We start from the raw sequence: 24,810 nt of genomic DNA on the forward strand, positions 1-24,810 counted from the left end.
GCTTTGATGGGCTGATCTTATGAAGCCTTGCCCTTGGCACTTGGCACTGGGGTCTAGAGAAAGCCCTGGGCTAGGAGACAAGGGAGAATTCTGGTCTGACCAGCATCAATGTCTTGCCCTAGAAACAGCACTAGGCTGGGAGCCCACTTTGTAGCTTCACCAGCTTCCTTAGCTTTATGGCTCCTAGGAAGTCCTAGAAAACAAAAGCTGTTTCCTCATTACGAGAAATAGGGATGGGGCAATACCTAAGTCACAGGGTTCTGTAGGAGGAACATGGGATCATCACATTAGAATTGGAAGGGACTTTAGAAGTCATCTGACCCAATCTTCTCATTTCCCAGGTGAGGAAACTTCCCTTCTCCCCCAAAGGGGAAAGGACTTGCCCCAGGGCACACAGCAAGCACAGAGCTGGGATTTGAACCCACATCCAAATCTAGCCCTTTTCCCCTTGTGTCACACAGTAGATCAAATGACCAGATTCAATTCAATTCTGATCATCAAAAATGTATTAGATGCTTTCAAGCACTAAGCTTCAGGGATATAGAGATTCAACGGACCTTGCCTTCCAGAAGAAGACATTTTTCCTATAGGACTATAATTATAGGGTAATTTAGGTACAGAGAGAGGATTAACACCTGAAGGAGATCACGGAAGGCTTCAAGAAAGAGGTGGAACCTGAGATGAGCCTTGAAGAAAGAAAAAGAATCTGAGGGGTAAGGATAAGCAGGGAGGGCATTCTGGGTAGGGATGAAGGGCTGTGTCACAGCATAGAGGTGGAACATGGACCACTAAGTCTGGAGAATGCCTCTTAGACTGATCTGGCTAGAACACAGAATGAGTGAGGAGGACAAAAATGAAGGAAGGCTGGAATAGGAGATTGGAACTAGCCTCGGAGAACCTAAGTACCAGATTAAGGACATGGTACATATTTAATACTAGCAGTAGTAGAGAGTGACTGAAGGGTTTTGACCAAGGGCATGGTGGGATTAGGCTGATATTCTGAAAGGATAATTCTGCCAGCCATGTGAAGGCAGCAGGGACTCAGGGGAAAGAGTGATGAAATCACAGGTAATTCAGCCACTTTAAAATGCCAATACTACTCACAACTCTACAGCAGTGGACAAGCCACTTACCCCCAGTGGGTCTCACTTTCCTCATCTATAAAATTCGAGGTTGGTCTATATGAATTCTTAGAATGCTTCTATCTCTAAATTTAAGATCCTACAGTTTTGTGGAGGATGGGTTAGAGGCAGGAAGACAAATAGAAGACTCTTATAATAGTCTAAGGAAAGGTGCTGAGATGCTAATCCAAGGTGAGAGCCAGGTAAGTGGTGAGAAGCTGATGGATGGATATGAAAGCAGTAGCATTGAGAAGACTTGACTACTGATTGGGAAATGGGAAGGAGGGATGTAGAGGAGGGAAGAGAAGATGATGACCAGGATGGGTCCCTAGATGACTAGCAGAATGATGGACATGACCACTACCTGACTCTGTCTTTCTTTCCATCACTCAGGAGTCTCTCTTCTTTTCAAGTTCACTCAATTACAATTTTTTTTACCTCCACAGATGACTGTTATCTGCTCGGCAACAACTCATCCTCCCTTCCTTCTCCTGAACTTCAGCACTTGACTCACCATCTTCCTTTCCTCCCTAACATCTGGTCTCACACTAGGGGCCTTCACCAATCATGTTGATATTCACTCAAGCCCCTAACCTCACATTTCCTCAATCTGCTCAAATGTCACAAGCTTCTCCTATGCCCCACTTCAGATGTAGAACATAGCCTACATCTCACTGCTGACAAATATTTTACTTCCTTCATCAGAAACCCCAATGTGGTTTTGTCAGAACATTACTGTCTCTCATTCCATATTTCTCTGTGCTCCACTCCTCCTGCAGCCCTCCTTTGCCTCCCTCTAGACTGCAGGAGGTAAGATCAAGGGTTAAATAAGTAGAAAGATCTGCCTTGATAGGAAGAAGGGCTCCCTCTCCCTCAGAGACTTGAGCAAAGAAAGAAAGAATGGGTGAAGATATAGAGTTTGCAGGTAGAGAGCTTAGAATAGATTGCTTCAGGATTAATTCAATAACAGTCAATAAATCAATCAGTAATCATTTAAGCATTTACTCTGTCCCAGGCACTGTACTAATCAATTGGATACAAAGTAAAAGCAGTCACTGCCCTCAAAGAGCTTCTATTCTAAAGAATAGAATATTTCTATATATAAAGAATAATTCTAAAGGAAAGAGTAGAGGGTTTAGAATAGCTAGTGCAGGGACCATGATAGAAGTCATAGGATCATAGATCAGGGGCTGGAAGGAATCTCAGAAACCTTTTAATCCAAATCCCTGGCCAAGTTCCTTGCCCAAGTTCAAACAGAAGACTCAATTGGAGTCTATCTTAGAAGAGCATAAGGAAGGTCCTGCTACAGTGAGCCTTGTCATGAAAATAGATAACTTGGTTTTATTGTGAACCCAGGAATCACAGTCCAACTTTGAACCAGTGAAAATTAGTGTGGGGACGCAACAGGGATTTGGCCAGAATGGACCTTAGAGGGAGGATAGGGCCTCCCCAACTGGAACAGATCTTTCCCTGATGTGTTGGCAAAGGAGCCAGCTGAGCAGAGAGGACTGCTCTGTAATACCCACTATTTGCATTCCCTCAGTGTTCTAAAGCTTAAAGCTTAGTTCACTCCTGTTGGGTAGTCATGCCATGTATAATTATGCCCCTTTTGCAGTTAAGGAAACTGAGGCCTAGAGTTCTGGCCTGGGAATCAGGAGACTTGAAGGCTAGTACCAGCTCTGCCATTATACTTCTGTGTGACATCCCCTGAGTTACCCCCCACTCCAACCCACTGCACCTTGGTGCTTTAGTTCCCTCTTCAGTAAAATAAAGAGTAGACTAGAGTGGGCTAGACTAGGCAGCTATTAACACTGTGACACCATCCCTTACTACACAGACCCTGAGCCAAACAAGCTTTTTCCTGACATCATGCCTAAATTTCTTTCTTTGCACCTTCCCCTCATTACTCCTGGTTCGGCCCTCATGGGCCCAAGAAACATGTGTAATTCTTCCTTCAAGTGACAGTCCTTCAGATACATGAAGAGAGCACTCATGTCCCCCTGGAGCATTCTCCAGGCTAACCATGGCCATGCCATTTGGCTGATCCTCATACATTAGGGATTCAAGGCGATTCACCAACCCTGTCACCTTCTTTTGGACAATATTCTATTTACTAATGTTCTTCTCAAGTCTTGGCACCCCAGAACCAAACACAAGTCTCTAGATGAGAACTCACAAAGGCAGAAAAACAATGCTACTATCACCTCCCCACTCCTGGAAGCTCTGCCCTATTTAATGCCACCCAATTCACATGCAAGTCAAGATATCACAAGATATGATGTCATTGGTCCTCTTCAGGAATGAAGGATGAACTACAGTAACAGCAATGCCACCAAAGATCCCACTGATTTTTGGGCTATCATGTTACACTGCTGACTCATACTGAGCTTGGAGATTTTTAAAAATCTAAATCTTTTTCACAACAACTGCTGCCTCACAATGTCTGCCCCACCTTATTCTTATGAAAATTGATTTTTGCACCCAAGGAAAAACTTTACATTTATCTCTATTGAATTCCATCTTCTTAAACTAAGTCCAGTACTCTAGTCTAGATGCTTTGGAATCCCAACTCTGTCATCCATAGAGGGAGCCATCCCCAACCTAACTTTGTGTCACTTGCCATTTTGATGAAGATGCCGGCTATGCCTTTATTTAAGTCATTGGGAGAAATATTTAGCAGATATGTAACAGCCAAGCACTGATCCCTGGGTTACTCCACTAAAGACCTCCTGCCATATTGACATCGAACAAAAGTTAAAAGCTACTCATTGATACTGACCATCCAGTCACTTTATCAAAATGTCTTTTTATTATATATCTATTGACCAAGGACAAGTGTAACCGAACCCAGAAAAAGTCATCACTGCATTTGCAGAGTAAAGAATTTTTCATCCTCAACCTTTTTTTTGAAAATTATTTCAAGTGATGATGGATGTCAAGGACATTGTGGGAGGAAGGGCCAACAGAGATGAAGTCACAAATCTTTGAAGTATTGGGTGATACAATATTATAGTAGAGAGTCCAAGACTTGGAGTCTGGGCCACTCCACTTTTAATCCTGCCTCTTATGCTCATCAGAGCGATAGAGCCCATAACTAGTCACTTAAATTCTCTGGACCTCCATTTCCACACCTCTAAAATGAGAGGATGGGACTGCGTGAGTTCTAAGGTCCCCTCCAGCTCCAAATCTGTGATCTCATGGTCATTCCTAGTAAGATAAATGTTACCAACATAATTTTTATTGGGAAGAGTATCTAAAAACACAAATGAACACCTGTAGAATAACCCCCAAGAGACACAAGTGTGCACCCATAAAACTCATGGCCTTCCCATTCCAGCCAAGATAGTGGTTTGGAATTGGGAAATTTCTGATGTGGCCAGCGAGGCTGAGCATACAAGTGAAATTCCTGTTTTCTCTCTCTTCCCTCTCTTACCTCATAGGTCGAACTCATTCTCAGGGCAGAAGAAAAAGTGAAATGATTTTGTTTTTTAAATCCCAGGAGAAATTTTTTTTACCTCCATTTGGACTTACCATGAGTAAGTCACAGCAAAGAGGGGATTTATCTGGAGCTTTCTGAACCAAGAAGAGCTGTCAGGTTTTCTTCCTCCTCCCTTTCCCCATTGGCTTCCAGAGGAATCTCAAGGTGCAGACAGGTAAGGGTTTGAGCATGAAGTCAAGAGATGGATATGTTTCCTTCATCCCTCAGGATCACGGGGGACTTCTTGGACAAGCAGGCACATGGTCTGACAAGTGGTGAGTGATCATCTCAGTGTATAACTCTCTGAGCAATAGGCTTCTTGCCTGAACTATTGCAAAAGTCTCCTAATTAATGGCCCAACCTCCAGCCTCCCATCTACCCACACAGCTGCCAGACTCATATTACTAAAACGGGTCTGATCATGTCACCTCTCTGACCAAGAAACTTCTCTAGCTCTCCATTGCCTTTAGGAGACAATATAATCTAAGTGCCTCTGTTTAGCACTGAGACCCCTTCACAGTCAGGTTAATAACAACCATATGTTATTCTGTTGATGAAATAGAATGAAGACAAAACACAAAATTATGCAGGATTGTAGGCAGAGGGATCATCTATTCAGAGCTGGAAAGGACCTTAGAAACCCTACTTCATTTTTCACTTGAGAAAGCTGAGTCCAGGAGGAGTTAAAGGACTTTTGAATGGGTGGAGAGTGACAGAAGCATCATTTGAACCCAGGTCTTCAGACTGCAGATTCATTCAGCTTTTCTACTCCGTCAAGCTGCTCCATGCTCAGTGCTCCAGCAAACTGTCTACTCCCTCTGCCCTCTGCACAGCATTCCATCCCCTGCCTCCTCTGCCTTTTGGCAGGTCATTCCTCCTGCCTGGGATGCTCCTTTGCACACCTCTGCCTCTTGGATACTCTAGATCCCCCTGGGCTTCAACCTAAGAGCTGCCTTCCTTCAGGATGCCTTCCCTGATTTCCCTAGTTGTTGGCCCCTCCCCTATCCCAACCCTTCCATATTTGCATGTGTCTACTCTGTCTGTAATTGTCTGTGAACCTGTTGTCACCCTTATTGAGTAAGAGCTCCTTCAGGCAAGATCTGGCTCGCTTTTCTCACTGCATTCCCAGTGCCTAGCATGGAGTAAGCACGTGTTAAATATACTTGCACTTAAATATTCCACACGGAGTTCCTCCTCTTCTTTCCCTTCCCTCCCCACTCCTCCCTTTCCTCTCCTCTCCTCCCCTTTCTTCCACTCATAGGGCGCTCAGGGGCAAGGAGCAGAGTATCAGTCATGGGGACTACCTGGATTAGTGTCACTGGTATCTCAAGGGGTCCAGTTCTCCTGCTCTGGCTGGGCTTTCGATGAGGACCCGGGAGGAACTTCTATTGAGAGATTGATATGACCTCATTGACCTGGGGTCAAGACAAGAACAGAGGTTGCTTTTGGTTAATTAACAATGGGTCCATGCAGAATTGGGGAATTACAGTTCATTCCTTCAACAGACTTTTAAGAATCTATCTCTCTGTGCTCAGCACAGTGCTAAGGCCTGGGCAACATAAAGGCAAAAATGGAAGTGAGCTTACATCCAAATTATTTTATTTAACTATAAAAAGCAGTTATTTTTTCCATCTGACCAACAGTACAAAGAATATTAAGTATACAAGAACAATAGGAGGATATTGACTTGCCCACAGGGACTTGTCCCAAGACCATGTATATGTAACATCTATGTCTATATATCTACATAGATATATGTGCGTGTATGTGTGTATGTATGTATGATCTCAAGAAGTTAACAGTATTATAACTGAGACAACATACAAGTAGCTATGTACAAGCAGGATACATAAAGGATAAACTGGAGATAATCTCAGAGGGAAGGCATGAAGGTTAAAAAAGACTAGGGAAGACTTCTTGTAGAGTGGGCCTTTAGCTGAGCCTTGAAGGGAGCCAGAGAAGCCAGGACATGGACAGGAGGAGGAGAGGGAAAAGAGATGTGGGAATGGCCAGCCATTGAAAACGCTTAAAAGCAAGAGATGGAATGTCGTGACAGAGAAACAGCACAGGGCTGGCCTGTTGTTCCAGTGAATGGGGAATGTCCATACCGTGACTGGCTACTGTGTGCAGGCCCAGTATGTGTATGATGATTTGGAGAGGATGGTCTATGGCTGCCTGACAGGTTGGGGGCATCACTTGACTCATCTGATCAGGCCTCTGCAAATTGTTCGAGGCTTCTTTGGGAAAACATTATCTTAGAAAGAATGAAGCCCAGAAGCTGGTGTAGGTGGTAGGTAAAAGGGTGTCTATATAGTGCCTGAGATGTAGGAACTGCTTAATAAGATCTTGTTGATTTATTGACTGGTCTACCCACTTTGTTTAAAATAGGGTGATCAGCAGAGCTCATGGGCCATGAGCACAGCTTTGCTGATTCACATTTTCTCTTACAAATGAACTTGAAATACTTCTGGCAGTCCTTGTCCTTCCATGATTTGCGATTAACTGTCGAGGAAATAACACAATTCTCATTGTTTTCCCTATTATTTGGCTGCCCTGGCGCCCAAAACCTGGAGGGAGAAAGAGTAATACAAATGATTTCATTCCCAGGATCTACCCCAAGGATTGATAGGAAACCTGTTCCCTGGTGTTTTGGCCTAGCCTAATAGTTTTCAGGAGGCCTTCCTTCTAAGGCTATCCCATTCTGACCCAACCCACAGCCAGGGCCTGGGAGAAAAGTAGCCCCTGCAGACACTCTCTCTACTGCTCTAAAGCAGAGGTGTCAAACATGCAGCCCATGAGCAGCATGCCGCAGCAACTCTACAGGGTATGACCAGAACCAGGTTAAAACGTAATTGGGAATTATTTAACAAAATAAATAAAAACACAACCAAATATACATAATGTTCATTTGTGTTTTTCAAAGTCAAAGAGCTGCCTAAGGGATACATTACTCTTTGAGTTTGACACACTGCTCTAAACCCTTCTAGATACAATCCAAAGAAGTCCATACCCCTCCCACCCACAACACTCTTCAGAGTCCCTACACTATTCCACAAAAAACGTAGCCTAGGCCTTACCCTCACCTCTGTGGCTTCTGAGATCAAAGACCGCAGAAAGGGCACATACACAAACATGTGCAGAAACAGCATATGTGCTCACAAAAGGTGAAGATGCACACAGGGCTGAATACTCATGTAACTGCCTTACTCTGACTTGTCTGTAGCCTTGGGCTTCCTCTGTTGAGAGGTTCCAGAGTCTCCGGAGGGCCATTTGCCAAAGGAAAGCCTAGAAGAGGGAGGGCAGGCTAGACTCACTCACATCTTGCTTTGAGTCTCATTGAATGGGCTCCCATCTGTCCAGATCCACTTGGGCCTCTTCTGGTTATCGAGTCCAATCCAGAATGCGGCATCAGCACCATTTTGGTAAATAAATTCCTATGGAGTGAGAAGCAAGTGATTTTAAGGAGGAACGTATCTAAATTTCTAAATGAAAGTACACCGTGTGTGCATGTTTATAAGTATTCCATTGCTGTATGTAGATATCCCTAAAGCGCACACCAGAATGAGGGGTGATATAATCTCATTAGAAAAGAAATACCTCAACTCCAGAGGAGTACCCCTAGAACCCAGAGAGGCAATAGAGCCAGCCACACTCTGTAAGAATGATGCCAGTGCATTCTTGTTGTACGTGTATGTGTATGTGTTTTATACCTGTACATATATGTGCTAGTATGTGTCTGTATGCATATAGATATATGCAAATTAACAAGCTAATCAATATACATTTCTCAAGCTCCTGCCATATGCCAGGGCAAAGCACAGAGATTGGCAGATCCAAGGAACTCTGTCTGGCCACAAAGGTCCGAGTCCTCCCATCATGCACTGCTCAACAGACATGGGGCAAAGAGCCTGTTGCCCATATAGACGAGGTCCCTGAGGACTGAGACCTACTGTCCTCTCTGAGGGAAGACAGAGAGAAGAAGGAGGCTGGATCATTTGATGGGCTCACACTCATCTCACACTGTGTAGCCTGGGGAAGGACAGCTGGGTGGTACAGTGGAAAGCCTGTCAGGCCTGGAGTCACAAAGATGAGTCTGAGTTCAAATCTGGCCTCAGACACTTACTAGCTGTGTGACCCTGGACAAGTCACTTACCCCTTTAATCTTGCCTCTATTTCTTCATCTGCCAAATGAGCTAGAGAAGGAAATAACAAACCAATCCAGTATCTTTCCCAAGAAAACCCCAAATGGGGTCACAAAAAGTTAGACATGGCTGAAACTGAACATACTGAACAACAAAAGGCTGAGGAAGGGTCAGCTGGGAGAGGAAGGGGTAGGAAGGGAGACCAACCTGGCCCCCAGAGCAGCAGCTGAGAGGGAGCATAGCTGGAAGCCCTTGTGGGAAAAGTGAGTGTAGCTAACAATTATTGAGTGCGTTAAGGTCTACAAAGCACTTTGCAGATATTATATCATTTGTCCATTAAATCAAGCCTGCAGAAACTATCATTACATTGTATAAATGAGTTAATTATAGCTCAGAGGAATTAAATGTCTTATCCATTCTTATCCTGGCTAGTGTCATATCTAGTATTTGAATCCAAGTCTTCCTGAAACCAAGCCCAGCACTCTACCCACTATACCACCCTGCTTCTGACTCTCATCTTAGTTCTGCTACCTGGGTTACCAAGAGAAAGACTCTTCCCCGATCTGAACCTCACTTTCTTCATCTGCAAAATTAGATGATCTCAAAGCCCCCTAAGCTTTGACAGCCTATAATTTTCTGGCCCTTGTTCAATGGCATAATGGGTCTGAGTTCCATGTGTGATTAGATTGGGCAGAAGCTGCTTCAGGCTTTGGAGAAGTGATGTCTGATACAGGTCCCTCAAGGTATATGGGAAACTCTGACCTGGAAACCAAGTCCCATCTGGGGCAGGAGGACCTCTCCAAGCTTCCTCAACTTTCTCACAGAGATTCTCAACTGCCCTATGCCCATAGATTGGAGATGTCTATTGGGACAGACCATGAGCCCTCCAAACCTTCTCATCCTGAGAGATTCCCATCCATGTGTGGACAGCTGCCCTCCATCCTGCTGGAGGTCCTCCTTGGGGTCCCATTACATGCTGTGGGTATTAGCGTGGCCTTTGGATTGTCCATCTGTTATCCCCGACCCATTAAAAGAAGTGGTGTGGCACAGTGGAAAGATCACTGGCTTTAGAATCAGAAGCCTTGGGTTCAGATACCACCTCTGAAGCTGTGTAACTGTGTAACCCTGAGCAATCAATAAAGAAGAAGTGATTTTTGGTAATTATCATCTGGTCTTACTATGACCAGATGATTTCTCTCGGTAAGCTTGTGATTCATTGTCCATGGCACTGGAGACAGAAATGAATCTCTGCCTCCTGTGGGTTGACATTCCATCAGTCCAAAAGCATTTAGTAAAGATGCCAGTGCTTTGCACAGTGCTTGGCACATAGTAGGTACTTAATAAAGGCTTTTTGATTGACTAGTTGGCTAAGATCCAGGACCTAAACTGAAATGTGGGTATGCAAATATAGAAACAAAATAGTTTCTATTCTCAAGAAACTTGCATTCTATCAGTTTGGAAAAGGGGAAACATTAGGGCAAAATAAAATCAGTTCTATTTTAAACAAATGGTCTTTGATAATGGTCCATCTAAAGAACCTGGTACAAAGCAGTCAGACCAGTAGGGGGAACCCAAAGATAGCAGAGTCATGAAAACTCAGGGAGTAGAGAGAACGTGCAAGAGAAAAGAATTTTCAAAAGTGTTAGGAACTGGAGAGAAGCCAAGAAGGAGGGAGAAGGAGAAAGGGCGCTGAGTGTGGCAAGGCGTGTGACTTTGGCAACTTCAAACAGAGCAATTGGATGTTTCCAGGAGGACAGCAGGTAGAAGGGTCGACTGTAGACCGCATTTTTCTGGGAGTTTGGTTATGAAAGGGAAGAGCTGTATAGGACCATTGTTAAAGAGACCACAGTATCCATGAAGAGTGTTTTTAAGGCTGGAGGGAAGGAAACATGGGTACGTTTTTAGGCAATATAGAAAGTACCAGAAGATAGGATTGAATATTAGAGAGCAAAGGGATGATTGTGAGAACAATCTGTCAAAGGAGTAAGAGGGGATAGAATGAAGGCTACATGTAGAGAGGTTGGCCACAGTGAAGAGAAAGGCCATCTCTTCATGGGAAACCAGTGTGAAGGAGAATGATATTAAGGGTTAGTTAGGTGTCAGGAAGGAAGAAAAGAGACCTTAGGGCAAAAGCCCTCCATGTTTGCAAAAAATTATCAACTTTTATTTGCTGAAAGAGAGTGGCATGGCTGGTGTGGGAAGCTTGAGGACAGAAAAGAAAGTTTGCAAAAGCACTGTGAGGATTGCAAAGGAGAGTCAGTCAACAAGCATTTATTTAAGCACTTACTATGTACCAGGCACTGTGTTTAACAGTGGACATACAAGTGAAGTCAAAAACAGTCCCTGCCTTAAAGGAGCTCACATTCTAATGGGAGAGACAACATGCAAACAATTACGTACAAACAAGACATACACAAAATAAGTTGGAGAAATTCTCAGAGGGAAAGCATTAGCATTAAGGGAGACTTGCAGAAAGAGGGATTCAACTGAGACTTGAAGGAAGCCAGGGAAGCCAGGAGGTGAGACAAGAGCATTCCCAGAATGGGGACAGCCAAGGAAAATGCATAGAATCAGGAGACAAGAGTTTTTGTGGAAGGAACATTAAGGAGGCCAGTGCCATGGAATTGTTGGGTATGTGAAGGAAAGTGTGAGAAGACAAAGTATGAAGGAGTTAAGTTTTTAAGGACTTTGGAAATCAAACAGAAGATTTTATATTTGATTTGAAGGTAATCGGGAGCCCCTAGAGTTTCTTGAATGGGGATGGGGCCACATGATCAGAGCTACATATTAGGAGGATAACTTTGGTGACTGAATGAAGAATAGAGTGAAGTGAGGAGAGACTTGAGACAGAGAAACCAACCAGCAAGCTAACACAATAATCCAGGTGTGAGGGGAAAAGGCAGAGAAACCAACCAGCAAGCTAACACAATAATCCAGGTGTGAGGGGAAAAGGCCTTTATGAGGATGGTGGCAGTGTCAGGGGAGAAGGGAGCATATAGGAGAGACATGGCAACAGGGCAAATAGCTAGAATATCACTGTACATTGAATATGGGGGAGGAGAGGGAGTGGGACCCAAGCATCATATCTGGATTGTGAGCCTGGTGATTGAGCATATGATGGTACTCTTGTCAGTAATAGGAAAGTTTGGATGAGGAAAGAATTTGGGCAGGGGAATGAGTTTGGTTTTGGACATGTTGAGTTTAAGATGTCCATGTGACATCCAGTTCAGAAGAGTTGAAGGTGTGAGATAACTAGATCTGAAAACCATCAGCATGAAGATGAAGATAAAATTCATAAGAACTCACGAGCTTATCCAATGAAGTAGAGAAAGAAAAGAAGAGCGCCTTGGACAAAGCTTTGGAGGCATCACAAGTTAGCAGATGAGATCTGGATGAAGATCCAACAGAAGGCCCTGAGAAGAAGTGTTCAGACAAGAAGAAAGAGAATGCAAAGATTCGAGCAATGTCAGGAAAACTGGCGGGGGGGAGAGAGTGGTCACTGGAAAAGCATGACTGATAGGGTCAAAGGCTTTAGACAAATGAACAAGAATGAGAACTGAGAAAAGGCTGGTGGATTTGGCAGGTGAGAGATCATTGGGACCATTGGAGAGAGCAGGTCCAGTTGGATAATGAGAGAATGAAGATTAGTTATATAGTAGGAATGACAGAGGAGATATTCTATTGCAGAAGATGGGATGGAATAGGATTGATTATAACAATAATGATAATAATAATAATAGCATTTATATAACTCCTACTACGTGTCAAACACTATGCTAAATACTTCACAAATATTATGACTTTTGATTCTTGCAACAATCTTGGAAGATACATGTTAATTTTATTCTTATTTTACATTTGAGGAAAGTGAGACAGAGGTTAAGTGACTTGTGCTGTGACACGCAGCTAATAAGGGTTTGAGGCAGGATTTGAATTCGGGTATTCCTGGCCCCAGGTCTGATGGTTTATCCACTGTGCCACCAAGCTGGTATGTGCACAAAAATGATTTACCTTAGCACAGAGAAGGACCACCTCTTCATGTGAGACAGTAATTGGTTAAGGGAGAATAGAAAGATTTCTCTAGGACAATGAGGAGTCAGTTGACATCAAGTACTATGAATATAGTGGACACAGGAAAGCCAAATTCCTTCCTCTAGCGCTGCTCAACAGCTTACGAGTAAGAGCTAAGAATGTGGATGGTGGAGGTCATCCAAGCTAGGGGACTGGGAAAGCAGAACGGGAAGCATGGGAGAGGACAGGGCATTCTACAGTAGCAGAAAGTATAAAATTGAGCTCAATATATTGTTGAACATAGAAGGTAAAGTTAGGGAAAGGAAACACATAAACCACAGCAGTGGTTATAGACTCCTGAAATCACAGATCTAGAGCTTAAAAGGAGCTGATGTTACTTAGCCCAATACTCCAATTTTATACATGACAAAACTTATGTATAAAAATGAGGAAACTGAGACACAGGAAGTCTAGTGACCTGCTCATTGGTAATGGCCTGGAAGAACATCTGAGAATGAAGGGAAATAGAGTTCTAGGGAGGATGAAGAATAGGATCAAGAGGACTAGAGCACAGGGAGGAATGGAATGATGGGAGGTGATTGTTGGACAGAGACATTTCCAGGTTCCCAGCCAAGGAAGAGAACACTTCAGTATGAGCGTGAGATCAATGTGGTGACTAATGTGTTGTAAGTCCCTTCCCCTCTCTGGGCCTCAATTTCCTATCTGTCAAATGAAAAGAGTAAATGAGGTGTTTTCCACAGTCTTCTCCAATTCAAAATCTGATCTACCCACAACCTTTTCCAATAACCTGGGTGACCTCTTTTCTGCCACTTCCAATGAATGTCATCAATGTGATATGATACAGTCTGCTTGTAACCAGCATTGGCCTTTGCTGCTCATAATTCTTATTCTTGGTGGAGGTAGAGGTCCACGGCATACAGTGATAGAACATCACTGGAAGAATGTGGCACCCAGGATGTTGTTAAATAGACACTCAACAATCCAGCTTTTCACCACAGGAAGAGCAAAGAGGATACAATGACAGAATGTTGGTACATACTCCAAATTATGGATTGTGGTCCTTCAATTCCACACATTATGGACTTCTGGGTGCACATACTGAGCCTCTTCCACATAGGCAGGCATCAGGGTGGGCGAGGATGGACCTTCCATTGGGCAGGACCTCATTGCACACCTTTTACCAATTTCTGTACATGGCTCCTGATTCTCTCCTTTGGGGCCAAGAAGAACCAGGAAAATCCATCTTCCCTTGACAGCATTCTTTAAATTCTTGCAGGAAGCCTGCATGTCCCATGTATCTTCTCTTGTCCACCTCAAAAACCCCCATTTCCTAGAGCTGACTCTTGTATGGCATGGGCTCCAGGTCCCTCACCTCTCTGGTCATGTCCCAACTTACCAACGTCCTTTTCTGCCCAGAATTGAATTCAATACTCCAGAAAGAGTCTGAGAAGGACAGAGGACAATGAGACAGTATCACTTCCCTAGCCATGAATTCTTCACCTCTCTGTGTTATCAATAAGCCTTAACTGTGGTGAGAGAGACTGCCTGAGGCCCTCGTAGACTGGTAGAGAAGTAAAATGAGCTGCCTGTGGATGCCCAACTTACTGACATCTCTACCTCCCACTTCTCAGGCTACCGAGGACAACACTAACCTGTTCATCCAGAGAGGTCACTGAGGTCAGGTGAGAGCCCTTTGACACACGGTACTGCTCAGCATCATTCCAGGACATGTTGCCACAGGAAAAGTAGTAGAGGTTTCCACTGCAGATGATGCTCCGTTCTGAGATTCTATGAGCAAGGATTTCTTGCGAAGAAAGAGGAATACAAATGAAGGGAGGGGGAAAACAGCTGTACAGGGTTCAGTACTACCTCTTGGCCCTGAAATGGCCTGGCTACAGAGCAGTGACCAAAGCTTGGTCAGTGGGAGCCAGTTAAACTTTTACTCTCTGATCAGAAGACTCTTGGGATCCAGTTGTATCAGAGGGGGAGGCCATTTGTTAGGTTAGGGATGAGGTACTTTTCACTCCCTCCCTTTTCTGAAGTAGCCAGGAAGAGGGACAGTGAAGAAGCTAGCAGAGGAGGAACGGGATACCTTCACTTGAATACCTCTCCATATGAGACTGAAGTTTGAGCAAAGAAGGGACTGGGTAGGAGCTTGGGAGTCAGTGCAGAGAGCATGGGGGAGGGAAGGGCACTCACTGTTTTGCTGCTTCAGAGCTGCATTACAGATCTTGGCCTTCTCAAGTTTGTTGTTTTTCCCTTGAAGATCTAGAATCACAGGGTCATGGCATTAGAAAGAGAGAAACTCAGGAAGAGGGTTAGTCCAACTTAGTGAGCATTGAGAAACCCCTGGAGTAGAGATTTGAGAACTGACTGCCATCCTGGGACTTGCAGATGAAAGGGATGAGTTCTGGAAGAGACACAAACAGCCTTCTAGAGACAGACTGAGAGGAAGAAGGAGGAGCTCAGAAATGGAGCCACCAAGAAGTGGTGTCAGAGGGATAGGGTATAAAAAGAGAAAGAAAAAAATAGGGTTAATCTGGAGCCCAGCAGGGAGACATCAAGGAGGGCCATGAAGTCATCTTGGATCAGAAGCTTTGGGCTGAAGGTACCTGTTGTGCTGACCCTGGCAAGCACTAAGGGAAGTTCCCAGAGCAGGTCTTCTCTTCTCTCTACTTTCCCTCCCAGTGCCTGTCCATTAACAGACACTGGAATATGCCTCATCCATTTCTTTACCTCTGTGATTCTGGTAACCTGAGCTTTTCCTTAGCCATAGAGAGGACAGAGTTTAGCCAGAGATAAGCATTCATTTAATTAAGGCAGACAAGGAATCACAACTTCATGAAACTTATATGAAAACTAGGTTTATTAAAAGAGAAATGACCATCCAAGTGGAACCCAAAGAGTTTACAATCCATATAGAACTTTGCGTATTTAGAACAGTAGCATAAGGAAGGAGAAGAAAGCACAATCTCCTAAAGGGTAGTGGCGTGAGAGGAGAAAAGGATAAAATCCCTGGTAAAAGGGAAGATCAAGGTGGCAGCAAACACAGCATTCTTTTGGAGAGGTCTGCTTATCCCCAAGGGTCCCCACTGCCCAAGGAATTTCCCACTGTAGTGTAGACTGACCGGCACCTGTCTTTACTCCCAAGGACACACAGCGCGTCCAGTTAGGGATGCAAATAACAAATTATGTCAGTTTGGGGTGGAGGTGGGGAGTATCTTCCTTGACACATTAAGGGCCTCCTGCATACTCTGGTTCCACTGGTTCTGGAAAATATGGCAACTCAAAAAGCTGAGTTCAGAAGACCCCTTGACATTCCTCAACATTACAAACCTCTGTCTAAAAGGTCGTAATTTTTCTAATGGGGAGCTCTGAGCTATTGGGAATATAGTCTTAACTTTTTATTCAATTTAAATTCCATAAAACATCATAAGAGGGGACTCCAGGGAACTAAGAGACCATTACATTATGGAGAGAGACAGAGAGAGACAGAGAGAGACAGAGACAGAGACAGAGAGAGAGAGAGAGAGAGAGAGAGAGAGAGAGAGAGAGAGAGAACTGTTGTAACAGAGTGCAAATGTTTGAAAGCTGAGAGACAAAGGAATAGAAAGGAGGGGGCAGTAACAATTACCAGACTGACAACCATGCCCTTCAAATGAAGACCTGTAACCACCAGCTTTACATTCCATTGTGAGGAAACAACATGTAAACAACATAAGCGAGACAACGTGGCACAGGAGAAAAAAGGAAAGCTATAGAATCCTAGGATCTGGATTCCAAACCTATGTGGCTGGAAAGTTTTACAGACAGTATTTGAACCCAGGTCTTTCTGACTCTTCATACTATGCACTCTGCCTCTCCAGGCTAGGGTTTCTGACATCCTATAGGATTCTTGAACCGTTGGTCAGTTCCTAGGTCCTGTTCAGCCAAACTCACTTGGTTGTTCCTCTCACATGACTTGGCATTTCCCATCTCAGTGACTTTGCACGGGCCAAGCCCTCTGCCCGGAATGTACTCCCTCATCTTAGAATCATTAGTTTCTTTCAAAAGCTCAATTCAAGGGCTATCATAATCTACAGGAGGCCTTTTTTGATCCTTCATCCCAGCTACTTGGGGCTTCCCCACACACCACCCAAAATTACTCTGTGTACCTTTGATATACATTGATAAGTATGTGTTGTTTCTCCTGATTAAATGTTAGCTCCTTGAGGGCAGGGTTTCTCAATTTTTAATTTTGTATGCAGAATGCCTAGCACCACATCTGGCATACAGTAGGTGCTTAATAAGTAATTGATTTATGAGAATTCCATATGCCCCTGACTTTCAAGAGAATGAGCAGAGGAGCTGTCTGTGGAGCCCCAATCACCCCCCCCCACACACACACACACTTCTATGTCAGTCTAGACTCCAGTCCATCCCCAAGATTCTCTCTGGTGCTTTCTCCCAGCCTGATCAGAGAAAGAGATTTAAAGCATGGAGCCCTTCAGACCATGGTGATAGGGTGAGAACTTACATAGAATAACCACAACTTTAAGGGAGGTAGTCAGAGCAAAAACCAATAGTGCCAGGGCAGCCTGGACGATCCTTAGCTTCCTGAAGGCTGGGCAAGGGAAAGAGAGAAAAGCGTCATTAGCAGGGCCTGGGGGCTGTGGCTTCCAAACACAGAGCCCACCCAGCATCTCCATCACTTGGATGTCCTGACCATAAGATCACAACTTCAGGTCTGGAAGAGGCAAAATAAGCCAGCCTAATCCTCCTTTGACTGATGTGGAAACTGAGGCCCAGATAAGTGAAGAATCTTACCCAAAGTCATCGATAATAAGTGTCATAGGTGGGATTTGGACCCAGGTCCCCTGAGTCCAATTCTAAAGCTCTTTCCACTGCCTCACAATATTTCTAAGATAGAACCAGAATCAAGGTCTTACTAGAAGTTATGTATGTAATGATATTAATTACATGAATTAATATTCATGTAATATTTAAATAATATTAATGTTTTATTTTTTATATCAGCACACTTATTACTATATAATATATAATATATTTATATATTAACATATTTGTTATATATCATATTTTAAATTAATACATTTAGTATATACAACATATAGTTTATATTAATACATTTATTATGACATATAATATATTTTATATGATATACTGTTAATATAATATATTTACATATTATATTACTATATAATGATTTTAGAATTAACATAAATGTAAAATATACTGTTGATTTATTCATAAATTACACTAATATAATATTTATAAAATTTATATGAATGAATTACATGAATTAATAACATGCTTGCCAGAGTTTGGCAGACCTTAAATGCAACATAAATATAACTGCTATTGTTTTGATTGTATTTTGCTTCCTCTCTATATTTGCATTTAATTTATACATGAGATAACAGTTACCTGCAATCTTTCCACCAGTCTATCTATATACTTCCCCTTCTCAAGTTAATTCCATGTTGCATTGAAGGCCCTTTAAAATCTATCAACTATCCTCATTTTCCAGGAATCCCAAATAACTCCCCTCAAAATACCCTATCCTCCAAACTAAGCTGGTCCATCCTTTGCCCCCACCTCAACTCCTTGCCTGTATACCTATGGCTGTCTCCTGTCTCCCTGCCTTTACTAATGATGTTCTTATGCCCAAAATGACCTTTTCTTCATTGTTTCCCATTGAACTTCTGGCCATCGTGAGAGGCCAGTTCAAACCCCATGTCCAATTCTTTCAGCTGACCATTAGATGACATGGACTCAAGACCCTTCAGCACCCTGGTTGCCCTTCTCTGGACATTCTCTACCTTATCAGTGATGTTCTCAAGTTGGATGCTTAGTACTGAACTGTATCTTGCTGGGGGAGAGAAGGTGAAGGGAGTGGTGGAGAGATGGTAGAGGAAGGGCAGGGAGACCAGTGAACCTCTTCATGACAAATTGATGGACTTTGGTCTATTTTCTCCCTTTGTATTACATCTGCCCTCTGACTCTAGAATCAGACTTCATTCACCATTAATTAATGATGATTGATGGTGATTGATGAGGCATCCCAAAGTCAACCTTGACACAACTTAGTATACAGCCCTGGATGTGGAGTCTGAGCCAAGTCATGTCAAGTTAATAAGCATTTATGAAGAACCTACTGTGTGCCAGGCACCAACCTAATTGTTGGATATACAACGAAAGTCCCTCACGTCAGGGAGCTCACATTTTAACAGAGGAGACAACATTCAAGCAGGTATATACGTATAAGACACAGACAGGGCAAATTTGAGGAACACTTGTTCTGCACCCTACACCATGTGCTTACTGGCTGTGTGCCTCTGGGAAAGTCAATTAACCTCTCTGAGCCCCAGTTTCCTCATCTGTAAAATGAAAGATTTGGACTTCATGCCTCTAATGTCACTTTCAGATCTAAATCTCTGATTCTGGATTTCTGTAGGCTCGTCCTCTCCATTATCCATCCCAAGGACCCCTGCGGACTCACCAGATCTGCCCCAATACCCTACCCTTTTCAACCTTAGGCAGCATGTTTCCTGATGTCATATTTTCAGAGATTCTCCCTCCATCCATCTTATCTTCTCTGGATCAGCCTGTCCAGTAGGAGCTCTCTAGGTCCTGTCTGGGAGAACAGAGTTCTTAATATCATCTGAGAAATGGTAGGGGAAGTAATAGGTTCAGACATTGGACTCAATGACTTCATCCCTCTGAGAACCATCATAGTGACTTGATGGCGTGGAGCACGAAAAAGTGGGTAGCTCTCACCATCCTCCTTCCTCTTTCTTTGAATTAGAGGCTGCTTCTCCTCTCTGCTGTGACTCTGAAGTCACCCTAGTACTATGGTAAAAAGGAAAAGAGACTGAAGATGGTGGCTTGATGGGCAGTGTGCAAAAAGAATTGGTCTTAGAGTCAGAACTGAGGAAGTCTGGACTTTGTTATATTTGTGCTGTGTGACCATGGCTAAGTTACCTGAGATTTCTGAGCTTCAGTCTCCTCATTAGTAAATTTTAAAGCTGCCATAGAAATGTGACATTATTATTATTATCATCATCATCATCATCATCATCATCATCATAACCATATCATTCAAAATTACAAAAATGACCAACCTAATTCTTTAATGGGGTCACTCACTTCCCTTGTCTTCTACACTAGTGACTGCAGGGTTCTCATCAAGAGCATGGCCGGGCCAGACTAACACCCTAGAAGGGTAATTTTAAACAGTGACTCAGGGGAAAGAGTTCTAAATTTGAAGGCAGAGGACTATGTCAAATCCCAACTCTACCACTTATTTTGTGGCCTTGGAAAAGTCACTAGTCTTCTCTAGGCCTCACTGTCCTCATTTGTAGAAAGAGGAGGTTGGACTAGGTAAAAACCAAGGGTCCCACTTAGAGGCCCCTTAATGCTAAACCTATGTCCTATGAGGGATGATTGGGGAGAGAAGAAACAAGAGGCTGAGAGGTGGGAAAAACCAATTGGGAATTTACTATAGTCTTCAAGGAAGAAGTGATGAGAGCTCACTCTAAAGTGGGATCCAAGTGAGTGAAGAGAAGATAGAAGTTGTGAGATAGCATTGAGAAGACTTGTCAACTGACTGGGAAATGGAGAGGAGAATGGGGAAGTGAGAAGAATGGCTAATGGCTAGAATGGGACCCAGATGACTGGCAGAATGATGGCCGTGACCACTACCTGACTGTGTCTTCCTTTCAATCACTCAGAAGCCTCTTCTCTTTTCAAGTTCACTCCATTACAATTTTTTGACCTCCACAGATCATGGTGACTGCTATTTGTTGGCTCACAGATCATCTTCCCTTATTTCTCCTAGAGTGTTGCAACCAACTTAGAATCTTCCTGTTCTCCCCAACTCCTGGTCTCACACTAGGGGCCTTCACAAATCATGCTAATATTCACTCCAGTTCCTAACCTTTCATTTCCTCAATCTACTCAAATGTCATGAGCTTCTCCTCCACCTCATCTCAGACACGGAACAGAGCCTAGGTTACCCCATTGTTCACAAATATTTTACTTCCTTAATCTAAAACTCCAATATGTTTTTAAATTTTATTTAATTAATATTTTGTTTTCAGCATTCATTTCCACAATATTTTGAGTCGCAAATTTTTTTTCCCATCTCTCCCTTCCACCTGCCCCTAAACAGCTTTCATTCTAAATACCCCTTCCCCAGTCTGCCCTTCCTTCTATCATTCCCCCTCCCTTCACCTATCCCCTTCCCCTTCTATTTTCCTATATGGCAGGATAGATTTCTATACCCCATTGTCTGTATATCTTATTTCCCAGTTATGTTGAAAAACAATTTTTAACATTCATTTTTAATACTTGGAGTTCCAAATTATCTCCCTTCCTCCCTCCCCACCCACCCTCATCAAAAAGGCAAGCAATTTCATATAGGTTATACATGTGTAGTCATGCAAAACACTTCCATAATAGTCATATTGTGAAAGACTAACTATATTTCTCTCCATCCTGTCCCACCCCTCCCCATTTATTCTATTTTCTCCTTTGACTCTGTCCCTCCTCAAAAGTGTTTGCTTCTTGTTACCCCTCCCTCTAATCTTCCCTCCTTTCTATCTTACCCCCTTCTCTTATCTCCTTCCCCCTTCCCCCATTTTCCTGTAGGGTAAGATACATTTCCATACCTAATTGTGTATCTTATTCTCCCCTTAAGCCAATTCCGAGGAGAGTAAGATTCACTCATTCCCTCTCACCTCCCCCCCTTTCCCTCCACTGTAAAAGCTTTTTCTTGCCTCTTATATGTGAGATAATTTACCCCATTCTACCTCTCCCTTTCTCCTCCTCTCAGTACAATTCTCTTTCACCCCTTAATTTTATTTTTTAGATATCATCCCTGCATATTCAATTCACCTTGTGCCCTCTATCTATACATATATGTATATATTCCCTCCAACTACCTTAATACTGAGAAAAGTCTCATGAGTTACAAATACCATCTTTCCATGTAGGAATGTAAACAATTCAAAATTAATAAGTTCCTTATGATTTCTCTTTCCTGTTTACCTTTTTATGTCTCTCTTGAATCTTGTATTTGAAAGTCATAGTTTCTATTTAGCTCTGGTCTTTTCTCGAGAATGCTTGAAATTCTTCTACCTCATTGTATATCCATTTCACCTCTCATGGATTATACTCAGTTTTCCTGGGTAGGTGATTGTTGGTTTTAATCCTAGCTCCTTTGCCCTCCACAATAGGATGATCCAAGTCTCCAATCCTTTAATATGGAAGCTGCTAAATTTTGGGTTATTCTGATTGGGGTTCCGCAGTACTTGCATTGTTTCTTTCTAGCTACTTGCAATATTTTCTCCTTTACCTGGGAACTCTGGAATTTAACTATAATATTCCTAGGAGTTTTCCTTTTGGGATCTCTTTCAAGAGGTGTTTTCTGGATTCCTTAAATTTATTTTACTCTCCTGTTCTAGAATATCAGGGCAGTTTTCCTTGACAATTTCTTGAAAGATGATGTCTAGGCTCTTTTTTCATCATGGCTTTCGGGTCGTCAAAGAATTTTTAAATTATCTCTCCTGGACCTATTTTCTAAGTCAATTGTTTTTCCAATGAGATATTTCACATTGTCTTTTCTTTTTTCATCCTTTTGGTTTTGTTTTATAATTTCTTGAGTTCTCATAGAGTTGATAGCTTCTATTTGCTCCATTCTAATTTTTAAAGTATTGTTTTCTTCACTGAACTTCTGGACCTCCTTTTCCATTTGGCTAATTCTGCGTTTTAAAGCATTCCTCTCCTCATTGACTTTTTGGTTCTCTTTTGACATAGTCTATTGTTAGGGTGTTACTTTCTTCAGTATTTTTTGGGTCTCCTTTAGCAAGCCGTTGACTCCTTTTTCATGATTTTTTGGAATCACTCTCATTTCTCTCCCCAATTTTTCCTCTACTTCTCTTGCTTACTTTTCAAAATCCTTTTTGAGCTCTTCCATGGCCTGAGATCGAGTCATATTTTTCTTGGAGCCTTTGGATGTAGGACCTTTGACTTTGTTGCTTTCTTCTGGTTGTATGTTTTGATCTTCTTTGTCACCAAAGTAAGACTCTATAGTCGGAGTTTTTTCCCAGTATTTGCTCATGTTCCCAGCCAATTACTTGACTTTTAAACTCTTTGTTAAGGTAGGGCTCTGCTTGCAGTGTGGTGGGTATACTGTTCCACACTTCAGAGGTTTTGTGCAGCTGTTTTCAGAGATACTTCTAGGGACCTGTAAATTTTCAGTTCTTCCATGGTGGTATGATCAAAGGAGAAGTATTTACTCCTTCCCTAGCCTGTTCTCTAGTCTTTGAGTGAACACAAGCACTGTTTTCTGCCTTGGAACTGTGAGGAGGATTCCCTCTCCATTGCTGCCACAAGTTCTGTCACACCAGTGTTTCTCCTCACCCCAGGACCACCACCCAAGACTGTGACTGAGATCCAAGCAGGGACAAAGTAAGAGAATCCTGCCTTGGCACCAGCAAAGAGATCCCTGCAATCCCCTTCTGATCAGCTTCTCAATCCTTCCACTGCCTGGTGGCTGAGAGCTCCAGAAGCAGCAGCTGCTGCTGTGGCCACCACCCCAGGGCTGCTCCAGGGCCTCACCACACTCCTCTCTCACCTTTCCTATGGACCTACTAGTTGTCTTTGGCAGTTGTGGGTTGAGAAATCTGGAAACTGGTACAGCTGCCAGTGATGCAGTCCCCTGAGGCCTGCTCCAGTTTTACTAGGGCCCTATCTTTGCCTGCTTGGCCCATGCTGAACTGTGCTCCTCTCCCAGCCTGGCATAACAGATCTTTCCCATCAACCATTCAGATTGTCTTGGGCTGGAAATTTGTTAAACTGTATTTTGGGGGGTTCTGATGCTCTAGAATTGGTTAAGAATCATTTTTACAGGTATTTGGAGGGGATTGAAGAGAGTTCAAGCAAGTCACTACTTTTACTCCACAGTTTTGTCTCCACCCCCTCCAATATGATTTTATCTGATCCTTACTTCCTCTCATTCCATATCTTTATGTGCCCAGCTCTTCCTGAATCCCTCCTGTGCCTCTCTTTAGATTGCAGGGGATAAGATTAAGGGTTGAATAAGTAGAAAGATTTGCCTTGATAGGAAGAAGGGCCCCCTCTCCCTCAGAGACTTGAGCAAAGGAGGAAAGAATGGATGAAGATGTAGAGTTTGCAGGCAGGGAACTCAGAGCTGATCACTGCATGATTAATTCAATAACAGCCAATAAATCAATCAGTCATCATGTAAGCATTTACTCAGTCCCAGGCACTGTACTAAGCAATTGGATACAAAGCAAAAGCAGTCCCTGCCCTCAAGGAGTTTCTATTCTGCTGCTTTCAATAAAGTAGCAGAGGAGATGATCTCCTGGGGAAGTTGATGAGTGGTGACCATGGGGCTGGAGAAAAGAGGAGGTTTGGAATAGCTAGTGCAGGGACCAAGAAAGAAACCTTAGCATCATTGATGTAGGGCTAGAAAGAAAGCCAGAAGCCTTTTAGTCCAAATCAGTGGTCAACTTCCTTGCCAAGGTCAAAAAGGGATGACTCAATCAGAGTTGATCTTAGAAGAACATAAGGAAGGCCCTGCTACACGGAGGCTCCTCATGAAAATACATAACTTGGCTTTATTGTGAACCCAGGAATCACAGTCCACCATTGAACCAGTGGACATCAGTGAGGGGACATAAAAGGGATTTGTCCAGAATGGACCTTGTAGGGAGGTGGGGTCTCGCCAACTGGAACAGATCTTTCTCTGATTTGTTGGCAAAGGAGCCAGGCAAGCAGAGAGTACTACTCCATAATACCCACTATTTGCATTCCCTCAGTGTTCTAAAGCTTAAAGCTTAGCTCACTCCTGTTGGGTAGTCATGCCATATATAATTATGCCCATTTTACAGTTAAGGAAACTGAGTAGGAAAGTGAGTTTATTGAATCATAGATGTTGAGAGTTGGAAGGGATCTGTATGGCCTAAATTTCTTTCTTTGCACCTTCCCCACATTACTCGTAGTTCATCCC

At 43.1% G+C, this 24,810-nt stretch overlaps 1 protein-coding gene across 1 annotated transcript; it reads right to left on the minus strand.

Moving 5' to 3' along the window:
* Positions 1 to 7,913: 7,913 nt before the first annotated feature.
* LOC144455666 (C-type lectin domain family 4 member K-like) lies at positions 7,914 to 19,334 on the minus strand. Its single transcript, XM_078149106.1, has 5 exons — positions 19,298 to 19,334; positions 17,290 to 17,376; positions 14,973 to 15,041; positions 14,426 to 14,577; positions 7,914 to 8,033 (listed from the first exon to the last, which is right to left on the minus strand). The coding sequence occupies exons 1-5, from the start codon at positions 19,332 to 19,334 to the stop codon at positions 7,914 to 7,916; spliced, it is 465 nt and encodes a 154-aa protein (XP_078005232.1).
* Between the last annotated feature and the right edge of the window lie 5,476 nt (positions 19,335 to 24,810).

This window comes from Phascolarctos cinereus, unplaced genomic scaffold (assembly GCF_003287225.1).
Source record: "Phascolarctos cinereus isolate Bilbo 61053 unplaced genomic scaffold, phaCin_HiC Scaffold_2;HRSCAF=192, whole genome shotgun sequence".
NCBI lineage: Eukaryota > Metazoa > Chordata > Mammalia > Diprotodontia > Phascolarctidae > Phascolarctos > Phascolarctos cinereus.

What these genes read in the sequence shown, in the direction of transcription:
- LOC144455666 (XM_078149106.1), bottom strand. Translation starts at nt 19,334, where the DNA reads ATGACATCAGGAAACATGCTGCCTAAGGTTGAAAAGG. An exon ending in GCTGCCTAAGGTTGAAAAGG is followed by an intron (nt 17,377 to 19,297) that starts GTAGGGTATTGG and finishes TCCCTTGCCCAG; the next exon opens with CCTTCAGGAAGCTAAGGATC. An exon ending in AGCTCTGAAGCAGCAAAACA is followed by an intron (nt 14,578 to 14,972) that starts GTGAGTGCCCTT and finishes TTTCTTCGCAAG; the next exon opens with AAATCCTTGCTCATAGAATC.